Here is a 16,372-nt window from a genome sequence, read left to right as displayed (position 1 = left end):
TAAAAATAACAATAAAAATAAAATGAACTAAAACAAGCTAAAAAAATAAATAAATCAAGCCTAAATAGTAATATAAAAATATAATGATTAAAAAATAAAAATGTCAAGCACAAACAAAATTACAAGATGTTAAACAAAAATTAAAACTTAAAAGGAAAAATGTAAAAATAAAAGCCAATTCAAAATATGAATAAAAACTAGTATAATATTAAAATAACTCCTTAACACTTAATACATTTGTTTCTTTATTAATATATTGTCACCGGTAAGGGTGCTCTAATTCTTTTTCATACAATGTATGTATGTATAATTATAATTCTATGTATAATGTAATTCTATGTATAATGTATAAATACTGATTTTTTATTTGAATTTATTTTTTACATTTCTTTTCTTTTTTATGTAAAACCGTCCAGTTTTCTGTGATAAAGTGTTTGTGTGTGTGTAAAATTTAAATGTCCTGCCCCAGTAAAGAGATTATTTAAAAATCTGTAATCTTTGGGTGGCCAGACTAATTTGTTGCACACTGTAAAATGCTGCTGTGAACATAAGAATAGCGATAATGTGAAGGATGTTTACTCCCACATGACAGAAACCAGGAGAGTTCTGTCAGCTCCCAACAAAGACAAAGTGAGCCAATTTAAGCATCCCAGCATAAACATGCATCTGTTCTCTCTGAGAAAGAACATGTCGTGAGTCCGAAGTCTCGGTTACGTCTACTTCGATTTCATTTGTTCCACACTCAACTCATTAATAGTGTAAGATGCTATTTAAACAGAAGAGCAGCCGCTGCCGTAATCTAATGTATGTGCCAAAGAGAATCAATTATGCATGCTATCTGAGCTATATTAAAACACTACTATGTCAGCAATATTTTTTTTTATCACATATAAATATGTAAGTAAAAGATAAATTGAAAGATTTTTTTTATTCTCCTCCAAATAAACATTTAAAGAGACATCAGTTACAGTGATGCAATGGTAAAGTGCACATTTCAAACAATCATCTTGACATCCATGTAAGCAATGAAATATCTTTTTCAACAGGTATCGTACAGGTAAAAAAAAAAATCAGGCACATTGCGGGTCGTTTCTTTTTTGATGTTCATATTCAATTTTATAAGTACTAAAATGGTTAATTTCTACATATTCAACCAAACATAAATTCTATCCAAGCTCTTCCACCTACGCATATGTAAACGATAAACTGAACAATGAGATATTAATGGTGGACATACTGCATTTTTAAAAGGAATTCCACTAAAAACACATCCCTTTTCTGACCATTATTAACTTTTATGATAAAGCAATATTTTCTGAGATGTGTTGAATTCAGCAAAGAGGTTTGTGGAGGCTGCACAACTGCATGCAAGAAAAGCCATGGAGGCACAGAAAAAATTTCTGACTCTTTAACCTGTTTATGCAATATACACCTGCTTTCTTTGCATAGCTGACAACAAATCAAAACATAAAATCATAAAATAAAAAAGAACTGATGCATATTCTGCTGTCAGCCTTGTAGTACGGTAGATATAAAAAGACTTTGGAACAAAATTAGGATTTAAAATTGAGTTCAATTCATTCTGGCATGGTCTGTTTTACTGTAAAGCTATTTGTTTGTTCTTTGTTAAGTTGCTAGACTGAATTACAGTGTCCTCAACACTATCTGGACACTTGTGCCCATCTTAAAAATATATGAATGTCATTGCGTACTCACAAAATATCAAATCAAGTGGAATTTATTTGAGAAATGTTTAGGAATATAGCACAAACACACTTTTGAAACAAACCGTTTCACAGAAAGTTTAATAAATAAATAAATATATAAATATTGTTAGGAATATTTGCAAAAAAATAAAAGATTTAGAGAAAAAGTCTAGAAACATTTGTTAGGAGATCCCACATGGTTTGATATTTATTAATGCAATGATATTCAGACATTTTTAAGGACCTTTTGGGACCACAGTAATATTCTCTTATGCTCACCAAGGCTGCATTTATTTGATCAAAAATACAGTAAAAACTTTTAAAGTAACTGTTTTCGGTTTTATATACATTTGAAAATTTAATTTATTCCTGTGATGCAAAGCTGCATTTTCATCAGCCATTACTCCAGTCTTCAGTGTCACATGATCCTTCTGAAATCATTTTAATAGGCTGATTTGGTGCTCAAGAAAAAAAAAAGAAAAAAAACATTATTTAATAAATAGAAATTATTTAATAAAAAGTAAGTTTCTTAAAAGTAAATAATCTTTTGTAGCATTATAAATGTTATTACTGTAAGTTTTGACCAATTTAATGCATCCTTGCTGAATAAAAAATATTAATTTCTTTAAAAATATTGTACTTAACTTTTAAACAGGTAGTATAGACTACAGCTGAAACTATGTCTGCCTACAGCTGTCAAATTAACTACTCACAGATCATTCTCATGTGACTGTTCCTTCAGCTTCTACAGCAGGGTAAAATCATAAAGGAAGCCATCCAAAATATTTCTTCACAACTCAAATATACTGTTGTGTCAAATGTCAGGTGGAATGTTGTATTCCCAGGGTAGGTTACTTAAATAAATACTCCTACACCTCAGGTCTCAGTCTTGGGTGTCTGATGACCAAAATGTCATTGATACTGATTCTGATATTCCCCATTTTCATAATGATTTGATCCGTGATCTTCATCTGCTTGCATGGTCACCCCTCTCTTCTTCTTCCAGCCTTGCTTGCGACCTGCAGAGCTTTCTGTGGTTCCATAGGTCTTCTGCTTGCTGGCCAGGGCACTGTCGCTGTTGGGCTCAGTCTCATCAGCCAGCTCATCTTCCCCGATGATGCCGCATTTCTCGTCACTGGTGCTCTCAGGATCGGCCCAGTCCTGCTTCTCACCAGAGGCAAAGATGGCATAGAAGATCACGCCAGTGTAATGCACCATGGAAGCAATCACAAAGACATGCTGCCACTCCAGGCGAGTCTGTTGAGAACATAGAAATGTAATGAGGATATGCAATATATTTGTGTAAAACATAAATGCACATTAAATTTGCTTATTTTAAAATTATATATATATATATATATATATAATTTTATTATTTATTATTTTGATTATAGTGTATTATAAAAGAAATATTTTAATTGACATCTTTTAGCTTTTTAGAATTTGATTATTTTAATAAATATAACATATATATAACAATTATATGCATATATATAATGCATAATAATTTATTAATTTGAATACTATTCTAGTCATCTTGAGGCCCCCTTAGAAGTGTACTGGGGCCCCTTAGTTGTGCACCAATGCTATATATATTCATATCATATTTTTGAATATCTAGGAATATTTACACACTCAAAATTTCCCCTTATCTAATATAAGGAACATGACTTCATTATGAAAGAGGGAAGCTATTTGCGTGTGATTGTATCTCTTAAAAAATTAAAACATTTAAAAAATTGAAAGTTAAAAAATATCCTTGTGCTTGTAAAGTATTATGTTTTTATGCACAAGCATAAGCTGGTGACATTAAATACCTTGTGTTTGGTAAGTGCTCCAACAATGAGGGGGCACACCATTCCAGACAGGGTACCTACTCCATTAGAGATGCCCATAAGAATACTGGCATAGCGAGGAGCTATGTCCAGATGGTTTACATTGAATCCTGTGTCAAAGAATAGAAATACATTTCACATATTTAGATCTTCTTCTGTGTAATTTTAGAAACTAATACTCCAGCTTCTATCATCATGCACTTACTACTTTGTTCTTTTATTACAATTGAGCAACCCACATTATTGAAACTGGAGAGCTGGCATAAGCACAAAGAAACTTAAAAGGTTAGAATCAAACAAAGCCAAATGACAGAGGATTATGTTGACTGACACTCTGATGACTGACACCTGTCTCATGCGTCACCTGATATCGCAAATCCACTGAAGCCCACCGCCAGGATGAGGAATGAGATGGCCACTGCACGTGTGTGTGAGAACCCAACCACCAGGAGCAACGTGGCCTCCATGCCAAAACCTATGGATGATTTCAGAAGTTAGTCATCAGTTGTCTTGCACACGACACAGCATTCCAAAGAGATAATTTCAACTTTAAAAAATCCTAGACCTTTCATTTTCTCCATTCCACTGCTTTGCATATTGCATTTTTACAAAAATGTGTGAATGGCCCCTAAGGGTCGGTCAACACTATGTTTTTATAGTTATCGTTATTAATGAAAACAGGTCTTTAACTCAACCAATGGTGTGAGCTTGGGACTTTGCCTACCTCCACAGTTCATAATTTTGCGCACGGTTGTAGTAGAGAGGATTTTCCGACTCCTCAGGAAGTCAGCCAGCTGGCCTCCTATCGGCACAATGATCGTCATCACCATGTGTGGCACCGCTGACAGAATGCCCACCTGAAACAGCCCGGCATCATGTAGTTAGCCTATTTCTAGAGAGGATTCTGTAACTTTAAATCACATAACAGCCCACCTTGCTGATGGGGAACCCAAAGACCTCTTCAAAGTAAGCTGGCTGACTAATGAGCAGGAGGTAAAAGGTCCAGCTACGGCAGAAGTTTGCCACAATGATGGCGTAGACAGGCATAGATGTGAAGAATTCACGCCAAGGAGTATTAAATTTCTGCAAAGCGAAAATGCAGTTTTTACAAAGTAATTAAAGGGATAGTTCACCCAAAAATTAAAATTCTGTCATTAATTACTCACCCTCATGTCGTTCCAAACCTGTAAGACCTTCATTCGTCTTCGGAACACAAATTAAGATATTTTTCATGAATTCTGAGAGCTATCTGACCCTCTCATAGACAACAAGGATCCTTAACATGATCAAGGCTCAGAAACGTAGCATGGAGATCGTTAAAAAAATCCATGAGACATCAGTGGTTCAACTGTAATTTTACGAAGCTGCAAGAATACTTTTTGTGTTCAAAGAAAACAAAAATAACGATTTTATTCAACAATTCATCTCCTTCGCGTCACCCTGTAGCGCCATTTTGAGAGTATCACATACGTAAACAACGTATGCTGTTCTGTGTCAGCAGCACCATATGCGGATATGCTGTTTACGTTGTTTACATTTTGATCTGACGTACAGTAAACAATGTATCCGCGTCCATATGTTGTTTACGTGTATGTTGTTTTGTGATACTCTCCAAAATGGCGCTATAGCGTGACGTGGAGGAGACGAATTGTTGAATAAAGTTGTTATTTTTGTTTTCTTTGCGCACAAAAAGTATTCTCGTAGCTTTGTGAAATTACGGTTGAACCACTGATGTCACATGGATTATTTTAACGATCTCCTTGCTATGTTTCTGAGCCTTGATCGTGTTAAGGATCCTTGCTGTCTATGGCAGGGTCAGAGAGCTCTCGGAATGCATCAAAAATATCTTAATTTGTGTTCCCGAAGATGAACGTAGGTCTTACGGGTTTGGAACGACATGAGGGTGAGTAATTAATGACAGAATTTTCATTTTTAGGTGAACTATACCTTTAAGGATATTACATTGCCATCTTAACATTAAAGTGAATATATATAAAGTTTTCAGTTTATTATACCAAATGCATAAAAGAAGACTTTGGACTACCTCAGTACCACTCATTAAATTGGCTCCTTCCCCAATAGAGGCCTCAATGTATGTCCTTTCTTCCTCACTGATGGTGGGATGGATTGCTGGACTGTCATAAGCCAGCAAAAGCCAGAAAGTATACCATATTATGCCAAATACACCTGGATATGAGAACAGAACCACACATCACTTTAACACTGCATCTTTGAAATGTAACATTACAAATGAACACATTACAGTGGACATCAAGGGTTTAGTGACTGATAGATTTACTACTTTTTGCCATCTATTCACGGTAACTCACTCTGTATTTATATCATGTTACTGTTACTCTTAAAAGTAAAGGATTTAATATGAATTAGTTCTGGGCAACAATTAATCGCATCCAAAATTGTATTTATTTTTTGTACATAATATGTGTGTGTACTGTGTATAGTTATTATGTATATATAAATACACACACATGCATGTATACAGTATATTTAAGAAAAATATGTTATGTTTATATATTAAATATATTTATATATAATATAAATTATATGAATATAAATATACACATGTAAATGCATGTAAATATTTTCAAAATATATACTGTATATGTGTGTCTTTATATAATAAATATGTACAGTACACATAAACAAAAACTTTCATTTTGGATGCGATTAATCGCGATTAATCATTGCCCGGCACTAATATGATTGTAAATTATTTTGAGTGATTAAAGTCTGGCAAATGTGTCATAAAGTGCAAATCATTTAATAAATGTCATCACTCAGATTTTCGTTTTAGTGTCATTTTTTTACCAAAACATTTCAAAGGCTTACCCTAAACTCACCATATATATAGAAGACAGAGGGCCAGCCTACATATTGCACTAATATTCCAGCCAGTGGCATAGCTATCACAGCTCCTGCATAAGATCCTGTCAACCAGAACACACACACACACACAAAGGCGTAATTAAGAAAGTTAAATTACGAGAGAGGGCATTAATCAACCTGCAATATTCCCTTCACATGACAGTTCGATAATTTGAAGCCATTGCGGGGGTTGCCTCATAACTGCCAGAGAAAAACTGGCATGATTGGTTTGGTTCAGCTTTCAGAGAGCAGAATTGATTTTGTTCATTTGAATGTAGTAACTTCTACATTTACCTTCAAATTCTCATATATTTGAGGGACGTTTTTTAAGGAATGGTTCATCCAAAAATGAAGATTCTGTCATTATTTACTCAAGTTGTCAAGCTATAAGAACTTTTTAAGCAATAAATGCCAATGCCAGGATTCAAGTCCTTCATCAAACTCACGGAGTAACAGAGCAGTCTGCTCAGTTACATGTGCAACGACTCCAGACCTCAGCACAACACGTGCCTCTGCCTGAAGGACAGGCTGGCAGCTGCAGGAGATGGGATTTTAATGAAATGGTGTCTTAATGTATATTTTATTACTGGATGCACTTGCAAACCTTCCTGTTTGGCGGGAAAGGATTCTCGAGTGAGCTTTTGAACATAGAAGAGGGTGCTGCTTCATTTGTGTCAACAGAAGAAAGCCTCTTTCACATAGAAGGTATGTGTGCAGACCATCTTCATTTAGTGGTCATGTCAAGAGCTGTTTGATGCACAGGTTGTCATGGCACCTGTTTATTGTGAAAGACGGCTGTTTTAATGCGTTTGAGGTGTAATGAGCATTGGAATATAGACCTACAACTGGTCGACTGGTCAACTGCACTGTGAGCATGATTTTTGAGCATCAGTGTCTTCTTGAGTGTTTACTTCTACAGCAGCCGCAGGTACGGAAACATTGTATAACAGAAGCATTAAATTTGGTATTTAAAAAAGCAGAGAGTGATGAACATCAGAACAGTAAAACAGAGGAAACATTTTGACGTTTTCAGTCACATTTTCTGTACGTTACGTCCTTACACCAGAAGGGCTCATGTCTTTATGAGTGAGTCATTGAATCAGTCATTCAAATGATTCGTTAAAACATTGATTCATTCAATAACTAAACAAGTGAACAAGCTGAATTCGGAACCGCATACTACTCTTACTATTCCTGTTATAGAAATACATAGTAAAATGGTAAGGACTAGTATGAGGTTGCGAATTCATCAAGTGATTATATGTGTGTAACTCATTGAATCATTCACTCAAACGATTCGTTCAAATATTGATTCATTCAAGAACAAAACAACGCGAGGTGTTCTGTTCCATTGTGTCTCCTGACACTTTCAATAAAATATTCTCTCACAAACCTACTCACCACAGAACGAGGTAGTAGCCAGACGACTTCTTTCCAGTGGAGGAGCCCATTTGCTCCACATCCCATGGCAGGCAGGATATGTGACACCCTGTGAACATTATGCACGGTTAGTGTTCTTTCTTTCTTTCTTTCTTTAATCAAAATGGGTAATTCTACTGACCAATTAATACTTAAAGGAAAAGTTCACCCATATAATGACATCATGAATAATGAATCATTACTTAAATTTCAGTCTGTCGTCACTCGAAAGCTATGTATGGCTTTAAACGATAGCCTAGTATATACTTAACGACTACTTTTATGGTGCTTTTAATAGTATTTGGAGGCTGAATATCAGCATTCACTAGGAAACGAAGATGGTGTAAACATTCTCTTCTCTTTTTGTGTTCCAGAAATGAAGTAGTCATGTGTTTGGAATGATATGAGGGTGAGTACCCTGTTAAAAAAAAAACAATAGAAGCCCAATAGAAACCATCACAGAAATTCCAATGGTTTCCATTAAAATACCATTATGAACCATTAGCTTTTTCCAGTGAAGCCATTACAAAATTCCTTTTTGTAGTGTGTTTTGGGCATTTTTCCAATAGGATTTAACATCCCACCAATACAATCCATCACATACCAGTAGACACCATTATAGTTTCCATTAAAACCAATATATTTCCCATTATAACCATTAAAACCATTACATTTTCTATTGTGTTTTGGGCAGGGTTCTATTGTTTTTTTTTAAGCAGGGTAAATATTGACATAATTGCCATTTTTGAATGGTTTAGTGCTTTAAATACAATTATCAATAGCATACCTTTTAAAATGATTATGTAATATGTAAGGTTATGTCATATGTAAATTAATAATAAAAAGTTGTGTTTGAAGATGAGGTCACTGGGGGCCGCTCACCTCCACCAGTCCTTGTAAGATTCGCACAAACATGACACAGCCATAGTGGACCCTGGCAGCTGATGGAATAAACATGTTTAGCAGTGACGTCAAGAAAATGGCTGCTCCAAACACCCTGAGAATAATTCAGAGACATTTAGAAATGTTAGTTAATGCAGGTATCATCAAAGAATATAGAATACCAGAGACTTTGGTATCATGGATTCAGTCATAAAAAAATGTGGCCTTAAATAATTTAGATTTATATAAATAATGTTTTGTGGAAAAGCACACAGTGAGAATAAGTATCTGAAAGTATCATAATGTTATCTGAATAACTGAATTTAATAACTCTGTCATCTGTCCTGAAATTCTGAAAGACATTAATCACAAAATATTTGTTTCTTCTTGACATTATATAAAGTGATGAGTTAGTGACACCTAGAGAGTAATTTTGTAACTTGAAAAATACTGTAATGAGGATTTCATATCACAAAATAATAGAATTAGAATTAGAAATGCACTGAATTTTGTTTAGCATGAGTGCAATCATCATTTTCAATGAATATTAGAGTACTAATTTAATATTTTTAGTTTTAGTCAGGATCTTTATGTATTTCATTAAGACATGATCAAAGGAACAGTTTTGAATTCTCTCTCTATACATACTATATAGTTAGTTATAGAATAAAATATTTAAAAAAAAACTTTAAAAAAGACAACATTTATCAATTTCATTTAGTTTTACTTGATGTATTAAAATAACTAAAACCAAAACAAAAATTATGAAATTTTTACCTACAATATTTTTGCAAACTAAGACCTTTTTTTTCTCATTCAAAATTCACTTTGCTAAAAAAAAAACATCAGTTTGAATAGGCATGATGCTAGCTAGTGCATCTACATTACTGGATCACACAGAAGAGAGTCATTTTGGTTCATTCAGTTGTCCTTTATCTCCATTTAATCCATCCATCTGCTTCTTTTTTTTTTCCAAAACAGTGTGTAAGTGACACTTGTAATATTCCAGTGGCTGGTGTTTCAGCGAGAGATCTACTGCTGGATCTTTCATTATTAACTCTGTCAGCCACGTGTCCTCTTTTCCTGTGAGGCTTTTATTACAAGACCGCTATCGCCCCTCTAATCAACACACGGTACAAATTTAACCCTCGCAGCCCTGACCACTGCACTCGTGTGGTCCCTTGGGTTTTCAGACACCTTTCAACACTGAATGAAATATGTGAGTTGTATTTTGGAACAAACGTCTGCCTTCCAAACGTGGCGTGGAGGCCCGTGCGTCAAGACGAGGCTCACCTGTTAGCTGCTAGCTTATTGGAAATGAAACCTCCAGGGATTTGAGTGACAATGTAGCCCCAGAAAAAAGAGCCGTGTATCAATCCCACTGTCTCTGGATCCCAATTAAACTGAGCTGGCTGAAGGAGACAAGCATTAGAGGAGAGACCACGTTAGCTTTATCTAATTAATCAAATAAAAAAAAAGAATAGTAATAAATAATTCAACAAACTTTAGTATGCACATTTCTGTGTATGATATAAAAATGAGTTATCATAAGACATTCATAGTAAAATGACCTCTGAATATGTGTGTGTGTGTGTGTGTGAGTCATGTCTTCCTCCTAAAATTTCTTATGACAGGAAATTACAGGAAATTGTGGCAGCCAACTACCTAAAATGTCACTAATGAGAATTCAAGCCAGAAAAAAAGATAATCGGTCCTTTGAACTTGATAGCTGAAAGAGTCAAACGGCCTATCTAGACTTTTTTCTTTTTTCTTTTTTTTTTCTTTTTTTTCAAGCCAAGGACACCTGAATATGATTGCTAGGGACCCACTCATGTATATATAAATATATAAATGTATATGTGACCATGGACCACAAAACCAGTCTTAAGTGTCAATTTTTCAAAATTGAGATTTATACATCACCTGAAAGCTGAATAAATAAGTGTTCCATTGATGTATGGTTTGTTAGGATCGGATAATATTTGTCTGAGATACAACTATTTGAAAATCTGGAATCTGAGGGTGCAAAAAAATCTAAATATTGAGAAAATCGCCTTTAAAGTTGTCCAAATGAAATTCTTAGCAATGCTTATTACTAATCAAAAATTAAGTTTTTATACATTTACGGTAAGAAATTTACAAAATATAGAACATGATCTTTACTTAATATCCTAATGATTTTTGGCATAAAAGAAAAATTTATAATTTCGACCCATACAATGTATTTTTGGCTATTGCTACAAATATACCCCAGCGACTTAAGACTGGTTTTGTGGTCCAGGGTCACATATATAAAGACCCATTTACTGTTTGAGAAAAATATTAAGCATGATAAAATTAAGCAAATATAATTAAAATATTATCTGTAAAATATTTACTTATATTAAGTTGACAGTTTGTACATGACAGTTTGTGTGTGTGTGTGTGTGTGTGTGTGTGTGTGCATGTTTATGTGGTTTACGTGGACACAAATTTGTATAATAACATGGGTATGACAGAGGTATTACAATTTGAAGGTGGTTTATGAGGACACTGCCTATGTCCCCGTAAATCAAAAGGCTTAAAAAACATACTAAATGGTGTTTTGTTTTTTTAATCTAAAAATGCAGACAGTTTCCTGTAAGGGTAGGGTTAGGTGTAGGGTTGGTGTAGGACAATAGCACATACAGTTTGTACAGTATAAAAACCATTACGCCTATGGAGAGTCCCCGTAAACCACATAAACCAACATGTGTGTGTGTGTGTGTGTGTGTGTGCATGGTTAGAAAATAGATGCACGATAAGTTTTTATTTTTTGTTATTTGTTACTGATAAAAGCAGAGTTGTCAATAGAACAATTTAATAAAACTAAAGATAAGATATAAGATAATGTTAAATTTGGTAAGTGTGGTAAAATTCTATTTACTTCTTTTAGTTAACTTTGATAGTCTTAAATTGATAGTTCACTCAAAAATGAACATTTTGTCATCACTTACTCATCCTTATGTTATTCCATTACTTCCATTAACTTCCATTGTATTTTTTGTTCCATACTATGGAAGTCAGTGGATACCAGCAACAGTTTGGTTACCAACATTCTTCAAAATATCTTTTTTTGTGTTCAACAGAAGAAAGAAATTCATACTGAGGGTGAGTAAACGATGAAAACATTTTCATTTTTGGGTGAACTATCCCTTTACCTTTGATAGTTTAAAAATCTTCTTGTTCTAACTTAATGGTAATTTGGTATTTCAAGTTTATATGTTCCTAGTTTCACCTGCATGACAGCAGTCCCGTTGATGTAGACGGTGTTGTTGTTAACCATTTCTACAATGGCTACACCGAGGTTGCAGCGGATGCCAAATGAGATGCAAAAGCCAAGTCCGCTGAGGACGGCAATGATGTAACGTTTGGGGAGGCCAAAGCAGCCACAATCCAAAAGGGGTGGGCTGCGGTTAGGGGCCGCCACTGGCCGACCATCTTCTGTCAGCTCAATGTTGTCCTCTTCAGCCGCATTAGAGCCATCAATCTTCCTATACATTGGATAAAAAATGGTTTAGAAATGGTCATGGCTTGCAGTAGACAAAAAGATAAAAAATTAAATTATATCACTCCATAAATGATGTGTAAACCAAAACTAGATCTTTTTGGATTGCAAATGTAGCTTTAGCTGATCTAGATTCAACTCAGTGCTGTTTGAAAGTGATATACCCATATTTATGAGTGATGTACTGATGGACTGGGAGTTGGAGGGGGCCAGCAAGGGTTGCCAGAGTGTGGTGTTGAAAAGGTCACATTGCGTTTGGTGCTCCCTCCATCTCGCCTGCGCGCACCTGTTCCATTACTGAACCTGCATCTTTCCTCTCATCCTCCACCTCACAGGAATTACTTTCATCTGTCTATTTTGAAATGCACACCTGAGTTCTTCTACACACAGAGGAAGGAGCTCACTAAAAGCTGGACACTGGAGGATTGGGAACGGAAGATCAAGAAGCATCATTTCAAGAGCCTGTTCCTGATGTTTGTGAAGCATTGTTATTGCACATAAGCCACTTTAAGGTGAATTACTGATATGGTACACTCTTGAAATGGATCACACGCTATTTGTTTCTATTGTGAACAATACATACACTTATTCAGATCAGAAAAACATTGTTTCCATATGTTGTTTCGTTTTACTGTATCTTTGGTTTTAAATTCATTCAAAACTCTCAAGATACTTCTTATCATTTTGATTTTGGTAACAGCATGAGTGGACACTGTACAGATTTTTAAAATTGCCATAAGGTTAAAAAACTAAATAAAGTCAGATATAATCAATGACATAGATGTGGAGAGAATTGGCCAGAAAAAGACAATATCACCTGTGACATCGTAAAGCCATGTGCAAGGATTACCATCAACCAACATTAACAGCTTTTACATTATTATCATCCAGCCAAGGCAATATATTGTTCACAAAGAAATGTAAAAATAAGAAAAACATTAAGGTATTTAGATGCCATTCTATCTGAGCATAACATTGCATTCTCTCAAATAAAGTCTGTGGCAAACAGCCAAAACACTTACTGTATTTTCTGTCATGAACACTTTCGGTACATTTTCAAAAGCAGGTACTCTACTAGATATTGTTGTCATTGCTATTGCAATGAATTGTATTAATTTAAAGTATTTTAAATAATATTTGTTGCTTTTGGAAATGGTATTACTCTTGACCATCTATTATAATGCTCTACTTTGTCTTATTACATTATGGTGCATTTTATGCATGCTTAGTTCGTACACAAATCTCAATTAAGTTCTGCATGAAATTCTGCAAAATTAAGCAATTTTTTAAGTAGTGATGAAAATAAATATTGCATGACTTTAGTTTGCACCCATATATTACTTTTCCCCCTCTATATTGTGTAGTTCTAGTTCTACAAGCTCTAAGAGATTTCCTGGCAATATTACACAGACACAGGAAATTATGTACATTATCTCACATATAAAGATGTCTAATGTGCAAGAAATATGTGACGTGCATTTCACTCTAATGTGAAATCTTCAGGTTTTTAATCTCTTCAAATGTACTAGATATTACAAATATTTGAAAACACCTAGAAAACTGGATAACATTTAAATTACTGGCCAAGATACAAAGTGAATATGTTATGTTTTTGCATAATAATATAGTGATATTTCTAGATGCCCTGACAAGCAAAGATATCCTGTGGCAACATTTTGATATGAATATTTAGAAGAATGTACTTTAAGATTTATTCCTTACTTTCTTTGAGAAACAATTTGCAATGTAGAAATACTCTGAATACAGTTTTTCAAACATTAAAACATATATATATATATATATATATATATATATATATATTATAAAATTATACTACCAACATACCTCATCGCAAATCTTTGAAAACATAATATAGTTCTATAATTCTATTCTATTCTATAGTCCTGTATAGTTACATTATGTACTTTATATATACTGTGTAGTGTATTCTTTGCCATTTTTTTTCAAGTATATTTTTATATGAAATATGATCTCAGAAATCAGCTGCTCAGTAAATTTTGAGTTGATTTCTCAATTATGAATTCTAAATCCTTCCCATAATTTAATTTAATTTAATTCAATACCAAAAGCATGATGCAGTATATATAAGCAAGCAATCTTCTCATATCTTCCTCTCAGCGCTTAGACTCCAATTCAACTGCCTTCACACTTACTTCTGCAGGTTCCCCAGAGAGTCGCCCACACTGTTCTTCAACTCCTCCTTCCCCGGATTGAGCTTCTCCTTTAGACCCGCAAACCCCCCCAGTGGCATTTCTCCTTCCCTTGCTCTTCTGTCCCTCAAACACTTGTCTTCTCACACTTCTGCTCTTGCAGAACAAAAGAGCAGGATATCCACTAGGCGCTGGTGCGCATCCTCTCCTGTGCTGGACTGAGATGGTCTAGGTGTGCTGGAGGGGAGGAGGAGAGACGCTGAGCCAGAGACGGAATAGAGAGAAAGAAGAGGAGGGACTTTGGTTTGGATGGTCTGGGTACAATCCTTCATGCGGTTTGGGCTGAGAACATCCAGAAACGAGGCACAAGGAGAGAAATGGGGCAAATCCGGGTGTCTTCGGTTCAGTGTATCGGCATTGTGAAAGTTATGCTGGCATACATCAATAATGGAAGCTCCGGCGTTCTCCTCAGCTCCCTCACAGACAGTGATAGAAGATGCCGAACACCTACCTCTTCTCCAACCCCTCCCTTCTTAATCTTGCCCATACGAAAGCAGGCCAAAAAGAGTGACTAGCAGAGCTCATTGAATATTGATAGCGAAGTCAAGGATCGCAGGCTCGGGGTTGTATGATACGAGCAGGTGTAACAAGATACTACGTCCTCTAGTCCCAGTCTAACCCTTATCCCGAGAAACAGTTCCAGGGGTTCATGGGTCAAACGTATCAACGTCAACAACCAAACACTGACATAAAGGATCAAACTGTGAGGGCCATTGATGCACAAATGTCACATTTGCAATTTAATTCTATTGCTTCTGTAAGTGAAGGGCTGCACCTTTTTCCTGTGAAAGCTTCTTTTATGCAATAATCATCAAAAATGCAGTGTGCTTTAAAAATTCAGATATTGAGGTCTAAAAAATTCATTGGTAGTCTGCACGGCTCTCAGGCTGTGTTTCACTGATGCTTGTTGTAGGAGCCTCAATAGTCTGTTTGCCATGAATAAAATCTGGAGCTTCCTCACTGAAGGTCTGCCATTCAATGCAAAGGTCATAAATAACTGAGAGAAACAGAGATTAACTATTTTCCACAATCAAAATGAACATATGCATTCATGCAAATGAAGATTCTTTTGAACCAAAACAATAATAAAAATTAAAAATAATAATAAAATGTTTTATATATTATTAAAAACTTAATACCTATACACAGAAAAATCTTCAATGTTAAAGTGTTGGTCTGCAGGAATGAATTCTACACTGCGGTGTTGGTTTAATACCTGAAATTTTAATGTACAGTTAGAGTACAGACTTATAGCGGGAAAAGAACTGGCCACTTGCATTGTACAAACTTGTTTTCAACAAACCGTTTTTTACACATACTGACCTGAACACACTGTCATGAAGGTCTTGACAGGTTTTATTATTTCCTCTTTACATGACAGAAAATGATTCCTATGATGGCTATGCCACACTGACATCAAATTTTAGCAATATTTTAGAACAAAACTACACACCTGCCTTTATTCTCAAATAAATACTTATCTTTTAAATGTCTGTGAAATTACACAACTTTGGTTTTGTGTTTGCTGATTTTTTTGAATCTGTTGATTTATTTTAATGTATTTACGAAAAAGTGCCACATCACTGACCCATAAACTTTTACTGAAGTTATTTATTATATATTAATAATTGCATATAGTGTATCTTAAAAGCATACTCTGGTCCAAGGCACTTCTGTTTTATAGAATAGAGTGACATCTAGTGGTTCACAGGAGCCAACGTGCAGCTCCCGAGACATGTTTTGCTCAAATGATGTTTTTTGTTGTTGTTGTTGTTGTTAATAACTACTTAGTTTTAGTACTATACCTTGATCTTTTACCATATCCTTTCACTATATAAAAATATAGAAACAATATCTCTTTTAAATATGCATTTGCAGCCCATCAAA

At 34.8% G+C, this 16,372-nt stretch overlaps 1 protein-coding gene and 1 long non-coding RNA gene across 3 annotated transcripts; one reads left to right on the top strand and one right to left on the bottom strand.

Annotated features, from left to right (window-relative positions):
• Window positions 1–1,748: 1,748 nt before the first annotated feature.
• Window positions 1,749–14,542, bottom strand: slc17a8 (solute carrier family 17 member 8). 2 transcript variants are annotated; one of them, XM_058751217.1, is made up of 12 exons: window positions 14,429–14,542; window positions 11,985–12,240; window positions 10,022–10,140; window positions 8,729–8,843; window positions 7,829–7,916; window positions 6,403–6,489; window positions 5,586–5,728; window positions 4,475–4,624; window positions 4,266–4,398; window positions 3,906–4,016; window positions 3,524–3,651; window positions 1,749–2,963 (listed from the first exon to the last, which is right to left on the bottom strand). In XM_058751217.1, exons 1-12 carry the CDS (start codon window positions 14,524–14,526, stop codon window positions 2,619–2,621), a joined length of 1,773 nt encoding a protein of 590 aa, XP_058607200.1. In that variant the 5' UTR covers window positions 14,527–14,542; the 3' UTR covers window positions 1,749–2,618. The 2 variants fall into 2 exon arrangements, with proteins under 2 accessions (XP_058607200.1, XP_058607201.1); XM_058751218.1 differs by lacking the exon at window positions 4,475–4,624.
• Window positions 6,868–14,572, top strand: LOC131524263 (uncharacterized). Its single transcript, XR_009266964.1, has 4 exons — window positions 6,868–7,132; window positions 7,834–7,934; window positions 12,590–12,766; window positions 14,437–14,572. It is a non-coding gene; the product is annotated as an uncharacterized LOC131524263 (long non-coding RNA).
• The last annotated feature ends 1,800 nt before the right edge of the window (window positions 14,573–16,372 follow it).

The sequence above is a fragment of the Onychostoma macrolepis genome, chromosome 18, assembly GCF_012432095.1.
Source record: "Onychostoma macrolepis isolate SWU-2019 chromosome 18, ASM1243209v1, whole genome shotgun sequence".
In the NCBI taxonomy this organism is placed as follows: Eukaryota; Metazoa; Chordata; class Actinopteri; order Cypriniformes; family Cyprinidae; genus Onychostoma; species Onychostoma macrolepis.
Note: the sequence above shows the minus strand (reverse complement) of the source record. Positions and strands in the feature narration are given on the sequence as shown.

Bases quoted from the DNA above. Each gene is read 5' to 3' on its own strand.
- slc17a8 (XM_058751217.1), bottom strand. From the start codon at position 14,526: ATGCCACTGGGGGGGTTTGCGGGTCTAAAGGAGAAGCTCAATCCGGGG. The intron at 7,917-8,728 runs GTGAGCGGCCCC...TAATGTTCACAG, and splicing joins TCTTACAAGGACTGGTGGAG to GGTGTCACATATCCTGCCTG. The intron at 5,729-6,402 runs GTGAGTTTAGGG...TCTCATATCCAG, and splicing joins CTCTGTCTTCTATATATATG to GTGTATTTGGCATAATATGG.